The 19,933-nt window shown below is 37.7% G+C and overlaps 1 protein-coding gene across 7 annotated transcripts in view; it reads left to right on the top strand.

The window, feature by feature from the left end:
- Nucleotides 1-19,726, top strand: part of Trps1 (transcriptional repressor GATA binding 1) — a 238,130-nt gene extending 218,404 nt beyond the window's left edge. For all 7 annotated transcript variants that reach the window (XM_004850196.3, XM_004850194.3, XM_004850192.3 and 4 more), the window contains 2 exons: nucleotides 7,594-7,716; nucleotides 10,659-19,726. In XM_004850196.3, coding sequence (XP_004850253.1) covers nucleotides 7,594-7,716; nucleotides 10,659-11,720 — 1,185 coding nt within the window. In that variant the 3' untranslated portion in view covers nucleotides 11,721-19,726. The remainder of the gene's footprint in view (nucleotides 1-7,593; nucleotides 7,717-10,658) is intronic.
- Nucleotides 19,727-19,933: the final 207 nt, after the last annotated feature.

Below are 19,933 nucleotides of genomic sequence, written 5' to 3'. Positions count from 1 at the left end.
TGTGCATTTTGTAGTATTTAAATCAGGTTTTTGATAGTAGATAAGTTTCAATACCAGCAGAATCATAATATCTAATTATTTACTTTAAATTGAAAGTGGGATAATATATCTCAGGAGATCTTAACCTTGAGATCTAGGAGACTGAGACCCATTGGAAATCTTTGCATTTATTTTGTGAGGGACCTTCTTTTGAACACCTTGAAATTATTTGTAAAATATTTTACATGTTTATTTTTTCTGGGGAAAGCATCAAAAAATTTTTCAAAAGACTGTATGGCTACTGATGTATACAGAACTGCCTGCAGGACAGTAATGCTTCTTGCGCCAGTTATTATCAATAAGTGGAAAAAGTTCTGGATTTTTTTTCTTTCAAAATCATCATCATCATCATCATCATCATCATCATCATCATCATCAGTTACCAAGGCAGCTCTACACAGATAATACAGAAAATATAAAATATCTATTTTTGTCTCTCCAGTTAAATGCTTATTAGCTGAGAACATTGTACTTTAGGCTTTTCCTAGATTTGGTCTCTAGCATTGAGATTTTTATTTCTTGTGGTGTGAAGTATCCCATAATGTATTTATTAGGTATACTATGCAAAAAATGTATTAAAAGTCAGTTATTTTATTCTCAAGCTGAAGTTTGCATAGGAAGTGCTAAAATTGTTTAACAGTGCCTCCAAAAACTCTTTTATCATATTTTTTTTCCTCTTTCAGTGTCAGATTTTGGCACTGGTAAAGAAGGAAAAATCCCAGTGGAGCAACTTTCCAGCCATTGTTGTAGCTGAAGGAAAGGTGAAAACAGATACATGGTGGCAGAAATAGAAGCAGTGAGAGGGTTGAGTGGTTCTTTTGACAATAATGACTTTCACATGGAATGAAAAAAAAGACAGTGCAGACATAAATTTTCAACCATATTTTTAGCTCCCCAAATGCATCTTTGCCGTAAGACAGCACATTATTACAGAAACAGCGCATGTTAGAACTCCACAGATCTGACTTTTTCCAGCCCTGATCCTGTTATGTAATTTGTGTGTGACACTGGATGCTTGGTTTGCTTGTTCGCTGAATATAGTAGTCAAAGAAGGCAGACAGGGCCCTCAGGCTTGTGCAGTAGGTTTTAAATATGTGTGTTATAAATTTCTAAGGCCATCTCATTTGAAGAATCTTATGTGTATAAAGTGTGGGGTATACAATGGGAAGTCTTGATTTCTGCTGTCTGGCTGTAAGAATCGCCAGTTGCCCGTCGGAAGAGTTAGAGCTCGTGTGTTGAGCGCTTTAGCATAACCTGTGGTCCCTGCATGGTAAAATGTCAGTGGGATAAATCTCAGCTGCATTCATACCTGGGCATGGTGTACATTACTGGACTGCGTATTGCCTGGTGACCTGGAACAGGACTTGTTCTGTTGCGTCGAGCCAAGGATGTCAGTTTACACTGAACTCCATTATCAGTGTTGATGCATCGAGGAAGTGAGTTAATAAACAGTGTAAACAGGTTTTGTTTCCAGGCTCTGAGATAGGTGATTATAAAATGGGTGCTTAAAAAAAATAGGTGCTTGGCTGAACCTTGCAGAGTCCCTTCCGCTTTCTGGCAAGAAATCTGAGGGCAAAGAGGGCTGGCTGTTGGAAAGCAGGCATAGACTTGTCGTACAGCCCATTTCAACTGATTCTTCACGATTTCATTTGGAACAAAAGTCAGCCAGGATATTGGTAGTGATTGCTTTCTGTTGGCAGAGCTCCTCCCCTGCTCTTGCTAAACTGTTGGCCTGCCTGCGCTTCTGGTAAAATTCTGGCTGTTAATCTGAAGCTATTCATTGCAAGCCGCCATCTATTTTTAAGTTGTTGTAGCTGCAGCATTCTTTATATTTTGTAGAGTGGTATGTAGTCAGCAGCATGTTTGTTCTGTTTTAGGGGCAAAGGGGCATGGAGAAGGCTTTTTGTCTCACAGTGGTGAATAATAGTGATAAGGATTGAAATAAAATTGATCATTCATTCAACAGTTATTGATGTGGATGACATACTTGATAGTCATGAACACATTATTTAATCAAGTCGCTGTCACCTCTTGATAGGACAATGTCATTGGTGGGACATTACTACTAACCAAAAAACAAATGTTAAGTTCTTTTAAAAAAATTAGACTACTACACATTTTATAAAGTCACACAGAAAGTGGATCTTCTAATGATTAGATGACTTTCAGTGCTTCAGTGAGATTTGTGGCGAATACCTCAGTTTCTTCAGAGAAGTTTCCGTGTGATTCACATGATTCAGACTCTCAGTGTTCCTGAGCTAGCTTGGTCTCCTTTAACTCGTGTTTTCAGCAGACTCCACTGGAAACTGCAGGACTCTGCATTGCTGTGCTTGTAGCACAGTGCTAGGCACGGGGTGGACACTCAATAATTATTCCCATGTCTGAATTGAATTAAGTTTACCACTGAAATTTTATGACTGCAAAATTGTACCAGAAGGTTCTGTCTTAGCCATCTGTGCATTTCCCTGAAATGAAATTTTGCAAAGAATTCTTGATATAATCAAATAAACACAAAATATTTAAAGAGTTAAAAATATTTGAGGTACATCCAGACTAACAGCTCGTATATCAAATTTCAGATTGATTCGATTTAAAATGGCTAAGATATAAAACCATAAAAAATGTGAGTAAATACTCTGCCTATCAAGGCTTGTTATGTAATTACATGGTTTCAGTATGGTTCTTATTCATAGAAAACTATTATAAAAGATCATTTCTGCACAGATTCCTTCACCAGTGGAGACTTTTAATATCTTAGAGATGAATATCCATGTCTATAAATGCTAAGCCACTTGAGTGAATACAATCAAATTTACTTTTTATTAATCAAATGAAATCGGTTCTTTGTTAATAATGAAATTTGAAAACCTTAAAAATCTTTGTTTTTGGTTGATCTTCAAATAATAAAATAAGCAATAAAAACAGCTGAATCAATTTAAAACTTTTTTTTTCATTTTCTTCCCTTAAGTTATATCTCGATTTATCAACATACGTGCCAGGAGTTAGCCTCGAATGATATGTAAGTAACCGAGAAATTAAAGTCCACCAAAAGCAAAACTTGAATCAGATACTTTGAAAAAAAAATTAACAATGGTGATACATAGTGTTTCACTGTAAACCTAAAGACTAAAGCTGTTAGACTTAAAATGTAGTTATATTAAAAGATAGGTTGTCATTTTCTATTTCAAATCCTGGCATGCACAATTATGTAAACGATATCTATGTTGCTGTTGTAAAAAAAAATCACCATTGTGATTACAATACATTTGAAATACGGAAAGGTCTGAAAATATCTCATTAATTATTGAAAAGAACTTGCTAGACCAGTCACTGGCTTAAAACCTCTTGCAATTCGTGGTTCCCTCCTTTATCCTTTCTTTAACACACAGGAACTTAACAACCAACACAAGTACCATGGTGGTAACACAAAAATAATGCAACCTTAACGTTATTAGTCAAACTAGCATTAGAAGTTAAATAGTCATTTCCTTGAATTGCTGATGGTAGAGTTTTTTGTTTTTCCTGTAGAAATTTGCAATTGAGCTGACTTTCAGGTAGGTTCATGTTTTGGGGTAACTTTCCTTTGTTCTAGTACCGCCTGAACCCCCATAGAAATAGATGTACTAAGACAGAGAATGCAATGTGTATAAGACTTTAAAAGTGCCAGTTGTCCACTCCGACAGCGTCCCCCAGCAATGCCAGTTGGTGTCATCCTTAGTTCCTTATTCCTTCCATTTTCTTGCCCATCAATAACATTGTCCACAGGATTCCTAATCTTCCACTCTTCTGCACAAGGTCACAGGGTGCAAATTATTATTCATCTCTTAAAAACAGCTTGTAGGAAAAGGGAAAACTTTAAACCATACACACGCACATATAGAACCATCCACTGTTGCCGACAACTAGAATAATGGGGATGACTGATGAAGGTGGAGCTTTGTCCTCCTACCTGACCTAGCAAGAACCTAGTCACAACTCTTTCTCAGAAATAGGTGTGGAAGGTAGGATTAGAAGATGCATTTTCTTGATTTTATTTTTTATAACGTTATTGAGTCTCTCTGCCCAACCCAAGATAAACTTGTCGACCTGAACGGAATACATTTGAAAGGGATTTTAAAACACAAAACAAAACAAATCTTTTTTTCCCCCAAAATAAGAGTGAGTACTAATGATAGCAGGTAAGATTATTTTCAAACTTTTTAGTATTTAGCCATTCACGACAGAGCATGTCCTCAGTGCTTTTTAACATAGAATATTCACGCCTGCCAAGAAACATGGCTTCTGTCTTTAACAAGCTTAGCATAAAGGAGAAGAACAAAAACAGTTAAGACTTTGCTATGCAATATAAACTGTGAATAAAATAAGGTCTTCAGTGCTTTTTGTTTTCTTTAAGTTAAAGAGATCTTATTTTTTATAAAATACCAAGGGGATGTGCCCACTTGGCAGCCTTAGCAAACTGTTCATTCACAGCCGACTCTATGCCGCCCTGCTGTTGTTTGGGCTTGGGCTGGGGACAGCTTCCAGGAAGTGTCTTCTGCGTCCATCCAGGTGTAACTGCTCCACAGTATGACCGAGTCAGGGATCTCACCTACCTGCGGTGTAGTTTAGAAAGAGATGGCTGTGTGGTCAGATTTTTTCAGAAATTTCAGTGCGCCAAAAATACAGTTCCATCAAGCTTACCGAAGTGCTAAATTTGTTGAAATGGCAAATAACATCTTATGTGTAAAATACTTCTCACCTACCTCCCACTCTCCACCCCTGTGGAGCAGGATCGTATTGAATTTGAGGTGTGAACACCCTGATATTTCATTCTGACTCAACTTTCCATTCTCATGTTTGAGAAGATTTGATAATATCCACCTATATGGTTGAAACAAATCTTAAATGTTTAATAATGAGAGTTGAGGTGAAAACAAAGCCTACGAAGTATCTTCCTCATCCGAAAGAAATCATACTTGAATCCCCTGACACATAGCTAACTTACTGAGCATTTACTTCATGTCTGGCGCTGTTTTAATTGCATCTATTAATCCACATAATAATTGACAGCGCACGCTGTAAAGGGGGTAATATTTCGAACTTGAGAGTTAAGTAATTTGCCCAATGTTGCACCTAGCAAATGGAAGAGTCAGGTTTTTTAATACAAGTGGTCTGATTTCTGTATCTGGTTGTTAACTTCCCACCTATCCTGACTCTAAGTGAATTCAGTATTCATGATGTGTACTGTATTTCAAATAAGACAGGGTTTACTTAAAATACAGCAACATTTATTGGAGGACATGAACTACAGAAAGCAAGACATGCCTGTGGAAACTAGTGCTGTAATTTCAGGATTTTCCCTCTAACTAATGAAGGGCATTATCTTTGCAAGAGAATTAAGCACCCAGTTGTGCAAGGGTTGAAATGCTCCCTGAAATCAGGATTACACCCACTTTGGCATGCTCTGTCAAGCACCCAGGGTATAAGGAAAGAAAAGCGGGCTGGAGTGAATGTTCCCCATTCAAATTTGAGCCTCAGCCATACATGCGGGGTAGCTCCAGTCGGACATTTACATGTCTTTATGTGGATGGTGTTGGTGTTGATTTGCCCAGCATGCTACTTAGATTTAGGAAACTGATAGGGTGGCTCCGGCAAGGTTTCACAATTGTAACCTAACTGGGCTCCCTGGCTTAATTTGGATAAAGGGGACCCCAAAATGCTGGATAAACACAACCTCTAATAGCCCGCTGGTTTCGGGAAAAGCACAAACCTTTGTGTCTACAGCGAGCCGAGCCCCAGTTGGGCCCTTTGGACCTCCGACAGAGTGTTTGATGCTGCTGCTGCTGTGGAGACTGAGAAACTTGCTGTGTGTTCCTACTTCTGACTTGGGGAGGAGGGAAGAAAGAGGGTGCCTGAGATTATCTTTGGGAAAAATCTAGCTTTTATTACATCACCTAAAGTGGCACAACCTGCTACACTAATGAAATCGTGTTCTTGGTTTAAAAGGGCAATTGTTAGCCTGACTTTGCGCTCACTGAAAACATTCCCCCAGTCTTGTTAAGTTATTGCTCTCAGTTTAGATTTTTATAGCTGTGCAGCTTACCAGCCCTCATTTCTTTACGTTTCATTCATTTTCCTTGTATTGATGATTAATGGAGGATGTCGAATGTTAGAGTGAGCAGGCATCAGCAATTGCAAGATCATAATTAGTTTAGCTGACGAGGGCCTCTGATAGCACTTGCATCTGGATGGAAAAATTACCCTATAGGGAACTGGCTGCTCACCAGGTCTTTTTAGTGATACATTGTGAAACACCCGATGAATCAAATGACCTTTCAATGCCAAGAAAGTGTTCCAGTCTTGAAGCCAAAATTATGTCTGCAGAAAGCTTTCCATTTGAAATGTATCAGAGTACAATTATAACCATTGTATTTTCTTGGCAGGCATACCACCCTGCTACAGTATGGACTTCAGTTAAATAAATTGCCTAAATTTTATGTATCCCTGAAATTTTGACTTATAGCATTTGTAATATTTAATTTATAATAAAATTTGGTTCCAGCAAGACTTTTTCCACTCCTTATCTAACATGCATATTTTATCATTAAAGGCTTTGCTTCCTAAGAAAAGGAGAACAGAGCTGGAATCTGGATTGCCTTTTTTTTTTTTTTTTTGCAGGGAGAGAATTCCATTTCCTGCCTGTTCACATTTGTGCCTACAAACACAGCCCGACTTTTGTTTAAATGAGAAGTTTACTGGAATCATTACTGGATAGCAAGAATGTAACCAGTGATACTAATTATTTACTTTTAAATATTCTTATTTTTGAATCGGATGATTACAGAATTCAGGCCACTAAAATCAATCTGTTTTTGGAAATGCTTCTGATTTCTAAGTCTGAGTCAAATAAAATAAATAAATAGCCATTGATGGGACTGCATTGTCTAGCTGAGAAGGCACTCGTATGCTCTGTCATTAGTAGTACTGTACTCCTGGCACAAGTTCCCCCTGGCCCGCCTGGTGTTGGGGAACAGAGGATGTTTCTATTTAACATTTTAACCATTGCAAAAGAAGGACCAGAATCCAGGGTCTGATGGTCTCATAATACTTAGGTTACATGAATGGCCCACAAAAAAGACACAAATTGGGTTTACTTTACTTTCTTTTTTGTTCCAAGCTTGACCATATTTTAAAACACAGGTAGCATGTCTCAAAGTATGTTAAACACATTGCCATGTTCTGTCTTTTTACTCTTGTTTTGACACTGTGAAAAGGCCTATTCTCAGGTTCAGCACTTCGGAGCCATCGTTAAAGGCACAAAACCCAAAGTTCAAAAAGTTAAAGCTGCTCCGGTGACCAGCCTTTGGTGTTCCCCACACCTCATCCATCACTGTGGGGTTCATTATAACGCGAGTCAGCGGTACCTATTAAACACAGTTGAACCTGACCTCATTATGGGCAGTGTGGTTTTATACTGTCATTGTTGCAAGTCTGAAGACAAAACTCCTGGGTTGATGGGGTCTAACTCCACTGATCACGTGACTCACCTCTGACCTTGTTTCCCCCCCATTTCAGAGGCGTAGAGGCTCGGGTGTTTTTTGTGCCAATTGCCTGACCACGAAGACCTCTCTCTGGCGAAAGAATGCAAATGGTGGATATGTATGCAACGCGTGTGGCCTCTACCAGAAGCTTCACTCGGTAAGAGTTCGTCCCACTGCTTCAGGAAAAGCTTCAGAAAGCTGAGCTGGCCTGCTCCATCGTCTGCTAAGTCCCATTCCTGGCTTGGGTTGCCTGCCCCTGCGGGGTGCTTCAATACAGTCACTTTGAAGGTCCCTGTGATTTAGGGTAAAAGGACCTTAGATGGGATGGGGAGATAGATTTCAGATCATTAGTAAGGCATGATGCTTCTTTTGATATAAAAGAGGAAAATGATTGATTTGGGAGAACGTCACCTAGGAGATAGTCGGCCTAATGGTTAGCGGACTTTGTGCGATGAATTTAGGTAGAAAGGGGAGACCTTGAAAGTTTCACAAATACACCAAAAGTTAAAATAAATAAATAAATAAAAGGTCCCTCCAGGGTTGACCTGAAATGTAACATAGGAAATAAATATTTATTTTCTAGTTTGCCTTCAGACCTTGGCAGCTGGAAGCCAGGCTCTCAGCAGCATAGTTCAGGCCTGGGAGCAGAAGTGCTCCGACAGCAATGCTCGAAGGGGGTTTGGTGGGGAGTCTGGAGTCCTCAGTGGCACAAACACCAGGGGAGCGGAAGTGCAAGGTGTGTTGTGTTTTTAATCTCCAGCTGGTTTGGCTCCTGGGAATCCACCAAATTACTTGTTTCCTAAACTGTAGTTAGAATTCTGTAATAAAATTCAAACTGACACATCCCCCATCTGTATACACATTTGACTTTTGGGAGGATTCTTTATAGTTTAGAAAGTTTATCTGCTGACATGAACTGACTTTAAAATAGGAATGCCCCATTTCGTAAACAGAAATCTATTTGCCTGTGCCTTTTTCATTTTGCTTGGCATTTTACCATAGCTCTCAGCATAAGCCAGTGAATAGATTACGGCCACAGGGAATACAACTTTAGACAAAACGCCTTCCTAAATGGACCATGGGAAGCGCTCTTTAAAAAAATGCGTGCTGCCAACAATATTAATTGGGAGTAAACCCTAAAAAACTTAGTTATTGGAATGTAGCTAGTAGAAAGATCCCTACCACCAAACAGTACCACTTCCTGTCCTCTGCAACCATTCACACACAGCAATAAACTTCCACTTAATGAGCACTGATACTAATAATTTTAATTGAACTCTGGCCAATCATGGGCCAAGAATTAATTAAATTACTGCTCTGCCAAGTTACGATAATTTAACCACTGTGATATAAACTATTTTCTAAAACTTATTTTAATATTCACCTCTCCAGAGGCAACATGTTTTCAGTTTTGAGTCTTTTCAAACTGCAAACTGAAATACGTAAAGGCTAAGCGCATACAGAATTGCAGCAAAAGTTATGAAAGCTTAAAAAAGAAATTAATGCACATTTCAGGTTTCTTTATTGTATGGAAATTAAATACTACATATTCTTACAATCCTAATACAGACTCTTTATAAACCAAAACATTCTGGAAAAAATGAATACACATGACATATCCAAGCTATGTGCCATTTTCATTCCGAAACTAGTAATTTAATTCTAAAACCAGCATGTTATCTTTCTTTTCTTCAGAGTAACTTGTCACAATAGAAATATTCCAAAAGAGATTTATATCTGCATTTTTAATATATAAAATATTTCTTTGTAAAGTGTATCCTTCAGAAGAATTCACAAATTACATGTTATCTATATTTATTTTCTGGAAATTGTTTCCTGATTTCAGTAATCTTTTAGCCCACTTGAAGATTCTCCTAAACTTTTAATGTTTAAATATGCATTCACGTATTAAAATTATTCTTTTGACTTTATGAATCACAGTGAAAGCTCTCCCTACAAGTAAAGTTTTTATTATAGTCTTATCCATGGATTTTAGTTGTGTAATATAAACACCTGTTGAACATGTACGTAAATACCAATCATGTCATGTGTAAACTAAATAAAATACTTAAGCTAAATTAAAGTCAGCATTTATTTTAAGTAGGGTAGAATGACAAGTTGGGTATTTGATCCCAAGCTACAGATGAATTTAGATTTTCAACACAAAACTAATGCTTCACCTGTTAACAAGTAAAATTTTCCCTAGTGAATATGAAAATATCATTAGAGGAAGAGAAGAAAAGAGGAAAGAATCCTCTGATAAGGCTTTGACGATCTGATATGTTTCCTTACAGTTCTGTCAGTTTGTCTTATTTGGGCTCTGGTATGAATATTTTATGTTCACATTTGCAGTTCCTTAAGGAGATGCATGCATTAGTCAGTTTAAAGTGCTGTAACAAAACCATAGACTGAGTGTATCAAAACAATAGAAAAGTACCTTCTCATGGTTCTGGAAGCCAGAAGCTCCAGGTGCCAGAGAGATGGATTCTGGGAAGGCTTCTTCCAGCCTTAGATGGCTGCCATCTTGGTGGGTGGAGAGAGGGACCTCTCTTTCAGTCTTATAAGGTCACAGTCCTGCTGGACTGGGCTCACCTCCCTGACCTTAGGTAACCTTTTTTACCTCCTAAAGACCCTGTTTCTAGATCCAGACGCTTTAATGTTAGAGCTCCCACATGGGAACCAAAGGGGGCACGGTTTACTCCGCTGGAATGTGTACCTGTCTCCCCTGTTGATTTGTTGTCATTTTAATGCATAAGTCAAAATTCAAAAATATTTTAGTAAAACCATGGTTTTGTGAGTAACTTTCTATGGTGCAACCACAAAAATCTGATGAGTTTGGAAAAGCTGCTTTCAAGTACATTAAAGTTTTCTGTGCCCCCTGCAAAGATGGGCATGATTTAATTAGGCGAAAATAATGCACTTTGGTTACTTCCTCTGCTGCTGCTGCTTAGGGCAAAAGGAGGAGATTTAGTAAATCTGCAGCATAAACCCCATCCTTGCTTTGAACTGCAGCATGGTTTATATTTGTGAGGAATTTTTAATGCATTTTAATGTATTTTTTAATGTTTTCCTTTTATGTATTGTGTGTGTTCTCTGCAGACTCCCAGACCTTTAAACATCATTAAACAAAACAACGGTGAGCAGATTATTAGGAGAAGAACAAGAAAGCGCCTTAACCCGGAGGCACTTCAAGCCGAGCAGCTCAACAAACAGCAGAGGGGTAGCAGTGAGGAGCAGGTCAATGGAAGCCCATTAGAGAGGAGGTCAGAAGAGCATTTAACTGAGAGCCATCAGAGAGAAGTTCCACTCCCAAGCCTAAGTAAATATGAAGCCCAGGGTTCATTGACTAAAAGCCATTCTGCTCAGCAGCCAGTCCTGGTCAGCCAAACTCTGGATATTCACAAAAGGATGCAACCTTTGCACATTCAGATTAAAAGTCCTCAGGAAAGTACTGGAGATCCAGGAAATAGTTCCTCTGTATCTGAAGGGAAAGGAAGTTCTGAGAGAGGCAGCCCCATAGAAAAGTATATGAGACCTGCAAAACACCCAAATTATTCACCACCAGGCAGCCCTATTGAAAAGTACCAGTACCCACTTTTTGGACTTCCCTTTGTACATAATGACTTCCAGAGTGAAGCTGATTGGCTGCGGTTCTGGAGTAAATATAAGCTCTCTGTCCCTGGGAATCCGCACTACTTGAGTCATGTGCCTGGCCTACCAAATCCTTGCCAAAACTATGTGCCTTATCCCACCTTTAATCTGCCTCCTCATTTTTCAGCTGTTGGATCAGACAATGACATTCCTCTAGATTTGGCGATCAAGCATTCCAGACCTGGGCCAACTGCAAACGGTGCCTCCAAGGAGAAAACAAAGGCACCACCAAATGTAAAAAATGAAGGTCCTTTGAATGTAGCAAAAACAGAGAAAGTTGACAGAAGTACTCAAGATGAGCTTTCGACAAAATGTGTGCACTGCGGCATTGTCTTTCTGGATGAAGTGATGTATGCTTTGCATATGAGTTGCCATGGTGACAGTGGACCTTTCCAGTGCAGCATATGCCAGCATCTTTGCACGGACAAATACGACTTCACAACGCACATCCAGAGGGGCCTGCATAGGAACAATGCACAAGCGGAAAAAAATGGAAAACCTAAAGAGTAAAACCTTAGCACTTAGCACAATTAAATAGAAATAGGTTTTCTTGATGGGAATTCAATAGCTTGTAATGTCTTATGAAGACCTATTAAAAAATACTTCATAGAGCCTGCCTTATCCAACATGAAATTCCCTTCTTTTATTCTCCTTTCTTTTGTTGAGTAGGTTACCAAGATTTAAAAATGAGACAGGTGTCAGTGAGAAAGAACGGAAGGTGGTAAACAATCATTTTTAGAACTTAGTTAAGTCAAAGCCATCTTGGTGGATATATACTGGGGAAATGATCCACACAGAGTCCCACCAGATTATATAAAAGGTAAAAAGATAAAAACTGTCTAGAATGTGAAAGGGTTTACATATTACAATACAGAAACAGTGTTGGGTTGGCCATTGGCCCATTTGTTCAAAAACCCATACATTGTGTCCTCAATTCAGAGGTATCATGAAATTGGATCTTGACGGGGAGGGAAGGCAAATGCTCCCTCTCAAATTGGTCTCCTCTCATTGACTGTGTTTCAGACTTGGACCTAGAAATGAGGATCTCTGGTTAGGCTTGGTGAGAGAGCAGCAAGAAATGTGACAGAAGGGTGGCACGATGGTTTTGGCCAGCCCTGCCTGTCCATGCACATGCGCACCCTCTTTGATATTTTTGTCCCTTAGATGTTCGAGTAGTAGTCCTTTGTTTGCAGTTTAGGTTCATTTCGTCCAAATATATTCCTGTTTTTTAAAAAACAATGTCCTCGATGCTTACATAGTAATTTTATTTTAGCCAGACATGTCTTTCTCATTTATGATGAACAAGTTTGGATTTTTTTCCCCCCTCCTGTCTCACTCGGCACATTATGACTAAAGCAGTCCCCTCAGTTTAAAAGAATAGGTGGATGCAAATGTCACACCATGGGTTTCATTTGCTTAGAATACATGGTATTTCTCCACAAGGTAACCTGCTGTATTTATTTATTTTCTTTCGGTTAAATATAATTTCCAAACTTTGTGGTCAGGCAGCGTCTAAGGTTACATTACCACAGACTGACAGTTAGTATATGTACCAATCAATCCCTTCATTAGATTATGCAGGTTTAGTTAAGTAGCATTAAATAGGATTCTTAGAAGTATGTCTTCATAGTACTTTTAATACTTAAGGCTTTGTAAAAACTATCCATGAAGGGAAAGCTCCTCAGCATAACTGCTCAGGGAAATAGGGCTAAATAACTGAACATTAAATAATTGGTTAAAGGTGCTGTTAGTCGAGCCTCAATGCTTGCTACAAGGATGTATGTACAAGGACTGACTTTAATAATTTGCATTATATTGTCCCAACCAGTAGTTTATTTTTTGCCACGGAGATGTAGAAGATATTACAAGCTACTGGATGCACTGTCAGATTAACTTATTTCGTTAAAGAAGTTGGGAGAACAAATAGGAAAAAACTTATTTTTCTAGTAAATATTAATGTATTACATTTCAAATAATGGTGCCTGACATATTGAATAAATATTTTCTACAGTGTACGTATGCAACAAAGATATTCCATCATGCATTAGAGTCAGTACTGGCTCTGCCTAGCTGTTTACATTTGCAAATGTAGCAAACAAGGTAATGAAGCAACTATTTCTATTGCAGTAGATATCTTTTTGTGTGTGTGTGTGTGCATTAAAGTTGTAAACGGTAACATGAAACAAATGAAAGTTCTTGATATAATGGTATGGAAAACAAGAAGGAAATGAAAATATTTTTATGCCTACTTAGGAAAAAAAGGGTAGCACTATTCATTCCAAGTACTTTTTTTTTTTAAATTTTTAAGCTCTTAACTCACGTTGTTATGCTTAAAATGATAAACATATATCCTCTTTTTATTGCTTTGTCTATGTTTCAGAGGAAACATTTCAGAAATTATTTTGATGAGTGTTGCTGGAATTTGCAGCACTGATGTTTTTATTGCATTTTGTAGTCGCATTTGCACTCCATTTTTACATTAATTCGCAGTTGCTTTGTATTGTTTTGTTTTGTCTGGGTTTTGTTTCTCACAGCGCTGGGTCTTCGTTTCTTTAAAGTTGGATGGCAGGTAGAGTTCAGTCAGTTCCTGTTGTGTGAATGAAGTTGAAAATATCTTTCTGATGTTGTCTTGTCATTTCCATTCTTGCATTTTCATTTTTCATGAACAAAGAAAAAAAGGAAAAAAAAAAAAAAAACGAGAGAAAGAAATCAGGACTAAGTCCTCTGCTTCAGTTTCATTGTTAAAGGGCCTATTCTGATCTCACCTGTCACGTAGCTCTAATAGTCACATAATCTGAAATAAAGAGGTGGAAGGAGGAGCTCTGACATCCAAATGATTTGATAGAATGTGTTTTAGGATTTTTGATGCATACGTCTCAAAGTAAATAGATCCAAAAGTGACAAAGATCTTTGTTAGAGAGATTTCCCAAACAACAATTCGTTTTCTTATTTTAAAAGAATATAAAAATGCAATGTAGCAATTCTCGAGCAACATGATATGCAGAATGCTCAAATCAGTGGCAAGCAGACAAACCTGAGCATGAGACTAAGTGGCCGGTAACACCAGAAGTTTAAGTTGGGCAACGTTACAGGTATTACTTTTTGGGCAAAACTACTTCTTCAGCATTTTATCCAGTGTGTCAAACATAAATAGGTTGTTCATTATTGGCATGTATGCCTTTGTTTTTCATTCTGTTTTGTTTTTTGTTTTTTGGTTTTTTTTCAAACAGGCGTAGTAGTAATGACGAGCATTGGAAAATACATATCACTTTTTGGGGGAATATTTATGTTCAGTCTACTTTCCGTAGAATATTCTTTGATAGCATTGGCATGATAGATCTTATTCCATACTCCTTTATTATTAATTATTTTATTTTCATTTTTGCTTTCATTATTATACATATTCTGGTGGGAAAGAAGTTGGACTTTTTAAAAAGGATAGAAGTTTATCATAACACTAAAATACTCCCTTATTTTTGGATGAAGTTAAAGCCTTTGTTCCATCTTGCAAAATATATTATAAAAATGTTTTCTATTTTTTTAAGATTTAAGAATCATTTTGTCTTAAATTGTGAATGATTTTAAATGAGCTATTTAGGTACTTAACCTTTTTCTGAAGAACTTTCAAGATAATTTAGAAATTTTCCCCTCTTCGAAAAGGCTTCCCTTGTCCTGTGATGAATACTATAAGTCAGCTACAATTGTTTGCCACATGAAACCTGTAGGTCTTTTTCAATTACTTGTCTATAGTCCAAATTGAGCTTTGGCTCAGACTTAAGGCCAGGACCAGTTCATGCATTCTTCCTCTTCTTTTTCTTGCTCTTTTCTCATCCTTGCTCACCCCACTCTTCTTACAGTTGTTTGGGATAGAAAAATCGTAAAGAGCCAGCCCACCTCGGAAGATGGCAGGTCGCGAGAGACACTACAGGACACTAAGTAGACGAGGGAAGGATGGAGCTCTCTAGTCCAAAAAGCAAAGAGAGCCCAGTTCTCGCTACATGACATATTGAGATGTTCTTTTAAAACTCCACTTTTAAGGTAGTGATGTTCTGTTCTAAGCTGTTCTGTTTTAGTAAAGATAGATTTTAGAAAACAAGCGTGGGGATTCTTTTCGAAGGTAATAATGAGAAGAAGAGAAAAGGTGATTATCTTTAAAGAGGTCTTTGTTGAAGCCTGTGGTAGCACATTATGTTCATGATTGCACATGTGCACGTAATCTATTATGATCCAATGCAAATACAGCTCCAAAAATATTAAATGTATATATATTTTTAAATGCCTGAGGAAATATGGTTTTCTTAATAAATTGAAGAATATCAATACTGCTATTAAAATAATTATTAGCCTCCTGCTGTGTGGTTGCAAAACATCACAGAGTGACCTGTCCCGGAACTGCCAACTGCCTGCCTATTTAGCCAATGAAAATGAACACATTTCTATATGGGGGAGCATCTGCTGTCCAGCGTTGGGAATGCGAAGTGAGGAAGCTGGTGGTTACACTACCTCTGGGCTGTATGAGAGTCTTGGCTAAAGTTGAGATGTGTTCACAACTACCTGTCTTTGGGTTGGAGGTCATGGGGAAAAAAAGCCCTAAAAAACAACAAACAACTCAAGGCATCTTTGGTAAGCAAGACAAAGGAGAAAACTTGAGGAATCAAAATGCAACCTGAGTATGAAACTCAATGTACTGACCAAAGGTAGGTGCAGTTAGGTGGAAGCTATTAGCAGACAGCTGATCGTAACTGAGAAGAGGACAGAAAGACAGGCGTCTGGTCTTGGAGTGTTATTTTTTCCAAAGAAAGACTTGGCAGAGGACAGAGGCATGGCATTTTTGCATTGCACTTCCCATTGGCTGTCCATTTCCAGGACAGAGTGAATTCGCCTGTTCTTAATAGCAGGGCAGTTGTTCAGACATCACCTCCAGTTATTTGCAGTAATTAGAACTTTGGAAGATACCAGGGCAGAAGTGTTTCAAGTCAGGGATGAAGAAGATGTGAAACAGAAGCGTAATCCACATGTGGGAACTGGATAATGTATGTTCCCGTGTTGTTCTCTTGAAAAGAAAGGGAGAGCTGTAAGCTTACTCTGGCCTACACCAGAAGAAGGTGAGAGTAACTTTACCATGGACACAGTGCTTCGCCTTCGTTAGAGAAAAGGGTCCCAAAGGGTCCCTAAGTCCCCAACCTGAATCCTGGTTTTACCCCTGGTTATTTCTTCGATACCTGAACTGCAGCAAATCACTTTTTCTTTTTGTGCCTCAGGTTCCTCAACTATAAAGTGGAAAATATATTAATAATATTAATATTAATATTAATAATAATGGTAATGTAGTACTTGTTTGTAAAGCACTTTGAGAGCCTTGGTTGAAAGGCACCATAGGAGTGTCAAGTATTATGTGGCCAAGGGGATTATTTAAATTTAGTTCCCAAGGGCCAAGAAAGGTTGGGGTCATTTTTGTTAAAGATGAGCTGTAAATATTATAACTAGACAGCCTATAGTGTTGACTATTAAAAAGCAAAACTGTTACAAGGCTGATAAAACCATGGTTTATTAATGGCTACCAACAAGGCAAATATCACAATAACAAATACCAAATTCCTTAGGATGTACTATTTGACAACAACATTGATAATCTGGGGGGAGGGACAGGGGTGGGAAACATCTCAAAATGCCAATGTAAAATTAACTTACAGCAATATTCACCAGCAGAAAATGTCTTTCATATGGAATGATTTCATGTTGCTAAGAAAAAGAATTCAATTTGTAGTCCTGATTTGAACATTAGAATGTTGGCTATAATAGTTCTGTTCTTACAACACATGGGATTTTTTCGTTTTATTTTATTTTGTTTTCATAGTGCATGTTCATTTCTACTCACAAACATGTTCTTGGTGTATTTCTTATGCAAACAATCTTCAGGCAGCAAAGATGTCTGTTACATCTAAACTTGAATAATAAAGTTTTACCACCAGTTATACACAATGGTGTTGGTATGGTTTATACGGATTCACTTTCATTCATGTAGCAATAGGAAATACAAACCACTGTAACATTTAGACAGGTTTTGATGGATTAAAATGGTAAGATCAAGTCTCTGTTTTTTAAATATTACAAAAACTGGTAACGCCTGGATTCTCTCAACTTGTTTTGTTTTTGCTTTGCTTTTTTTTCTTTAACCAACCAATCTCCTGTTGATAGATTTTGTGTAAAAAAATTTTACTCGTTTCTTTAGGAAGATTAACAATAAAAATTGTGCTTATTACAAAAATACTTATTGAGTATCAGATATTGAGTGTTGGGTACCGTAGTACAATATGTGAAAACTCCTGCTTAGAAACTGAACTTTGATTCATGCAGTACATCCTCATCAATATGATAAATCATCTCAAAAGTATAAATTAATATATTAAATACTTGGTTGGCTTAAAGTGGAAATAATCAGCGGGTCATCCTGAAGGAAGTTTTTGAAAGAGGGATAAGGCAGGTGAAATCCAAATAGGGAAAAAATACTGGAACCCTCAGTTAAGAGTTTTTAACCAGAAGCAGAATCACCAGAACAGGACATAAAACACATAAATAATTGGAGCTGTGTATTGAAAAGTTTTAAAATAACTACTATCCACTCTCCTTGTGCAATCTTCATTTATCTTTCTGGTGAACCGAAATTGATGAACAAATCCTTTGATGTATTTTTTTCTTCCTCCTCATTCACACGTTTTGAAAATAGGGGAGTAGAGACTTCGAGGGACTTTCATAAGGGAACAAGTTCACTCCACAGCCAGCGGCAACATTGTGTAGATAAGAGTGTAGTAATGACATTTCATGTGAATTTTCCTTATATCTTCCCCTAGAGACTTCTTTTCAGATAAAATGGGATGCACTTTGTTCTCGCCCAAGACTGTCAGAATCCCATTCATGGAGAAAAATGTGGCCATGGGCTATTTAGCATTGCTTGAACAAAGAGAAGAGAGCTAGTCAGCAGGCACCGTCCCGTCCCCTCACTTCATGGTCCCCACCTCAGGGAAGGTAGACGGGTCAGGTGGGGAGGCCGCTGGACAGAGCCCGGAGGAGAGAGCCAAGGGCTCATCTCACCCGGCTCCGTCTGTGAAGGTGGACTCAGCTAACCTGCAGCAGTACTGCGAGGAGGAGTGCTAACATGGGTTCCCCGATTTTCGGTTTTCAAGAAAAATTACACAAATTTTATGTGAAATCTATTTTTTAAATGTCAGTAGCCGACTTTGTAGAAAAATGTGTATATGGAGCCAAACAGAACACTTGTTCAGAATAAATTCCACCGCTAGTTGCCACAGTGGACTCTTGGAGCATGAACAGTCATGGACTCTGGTTACTGACCGGAGGAAACTGGGCAAAGTTCGGGGGTTTGCTGCAGCTCCTCTTGGGTTTTGTCTCCAATCCCAAAACATCTTCAGCTCTACCAGCAAACCCAGAGCACTAGGGCTGCATCACCAGCCAGATCCCTTCAGAGTCAGATTGATTTGAGACTGGAAACATTTGAGCAAAAGAGAAATACTGTATTTCTTTAAGCATGCTGCAAATCACTTTCTACTTTTGTTCTGTCATCGCGACCCTATGGTATATTTGTGTGTGTGTGTGTGTGTGTGTGTGTGTGTGTGTGTATACATGCTGGCATGAACAAATTTACCCATTTGTAAACAAAGAAATGTCAACAACTAAAAATTGCTATAAAGATACTGTCAAATGATGCTCAAATCCCTTATACCTCCCTCCATGTCATATTTTAGACTGAAAATAACAGGAGTAGAAAAGCAAAGTCTTATCAGTCAGTGGGGAAGAAGTGAGTTTGTTATGTTATATTTGATCATATAAATGAATAATTTTGCAAATTTTTAAAAGAATTTTAGAGGGAAATCTGCTTTATAATTTTATATTTCTCTGATATAGTCAAGATATCTATAATCTGAAGATTACCTTTTGTAAATGTTACAGTATTTACAGAGGGCATAAATATTTTATTAGGCAGCCATTGATTTTTTTTCTCCCAATTTCTTGCTTAATAACAACAGCAATGACAAAATTAGGAAATACTAACTTTTTTGTTCAGATAAATAATCCTGAGCTAGTAAAGTTATGAAAAATACATATATAACTGAAAATGTTTCAATATTTCCACATCCTGTCCCCATGTGTCATTATTTTTAGTAAATAGAGAATATTATTTCTTTCATCTTTTTTCAAAAAGATAGCATGTACTTTTGTTATGCTAATAACACTCCAGGAAGTACACATTCTTAGTTTCTCTAAATACAATCTTATAAATACCTGAAAATGCATGCTCCGAAATTCAGGTTTCTACTGTTTTTCTGTGGTTGATTTCTGAGTGAGAGAATTTATGTTTGTTGAAAATTGATTCTGGTCTCAGAACTTTGAAAGGGCAACAGAAGCCAGTTAAATTTTGGTGCCTATTCTTGATATATCCATAGATGTGCAATTAAATTATAAGGCTGCTTTGTAATAAAGCTTTGTTTTTCATTTGAGGACTTTCTAGAGCTTCAGTTACTGCTTTTAATATCAATATGCATTTCAGTACTCTTGACAAAAAAATTTTACCATTACTTTGACCTAATTTTATTAAAATTTTGGAAGAAATGTTTCTATTTTCCCCCACTTTTTAAAACTTTTTAAGAATGAGATAATATATATTAGAAAGCCTTGGATATTTGGTAACAACTGCAGTGACTCCC

The sequence above is a fragment of the Heterocephalus glaber genome, unplaced genomic scaffold (assembly GCF_053883595.1).
Source record: "Heterocephalus glaber isolate CG9 unplaced genomic scaffold, H.glaber_assembly_v1.0 deba00001555, whole genome shotgun sequence".
NCBI classification, from domain to species: domain Eukaryota; kingdom Metazoa; phylum Chordata; class Mammalia; order Rodentia; family Bathyergidae; genus Heterocephalus; species Heterocephalus glaber.
The sequence above is the reverse complement of the archived record's forward strand: the minus strand, read 5'-3'. Positions and strand labels throughout refer to the sequence as shown.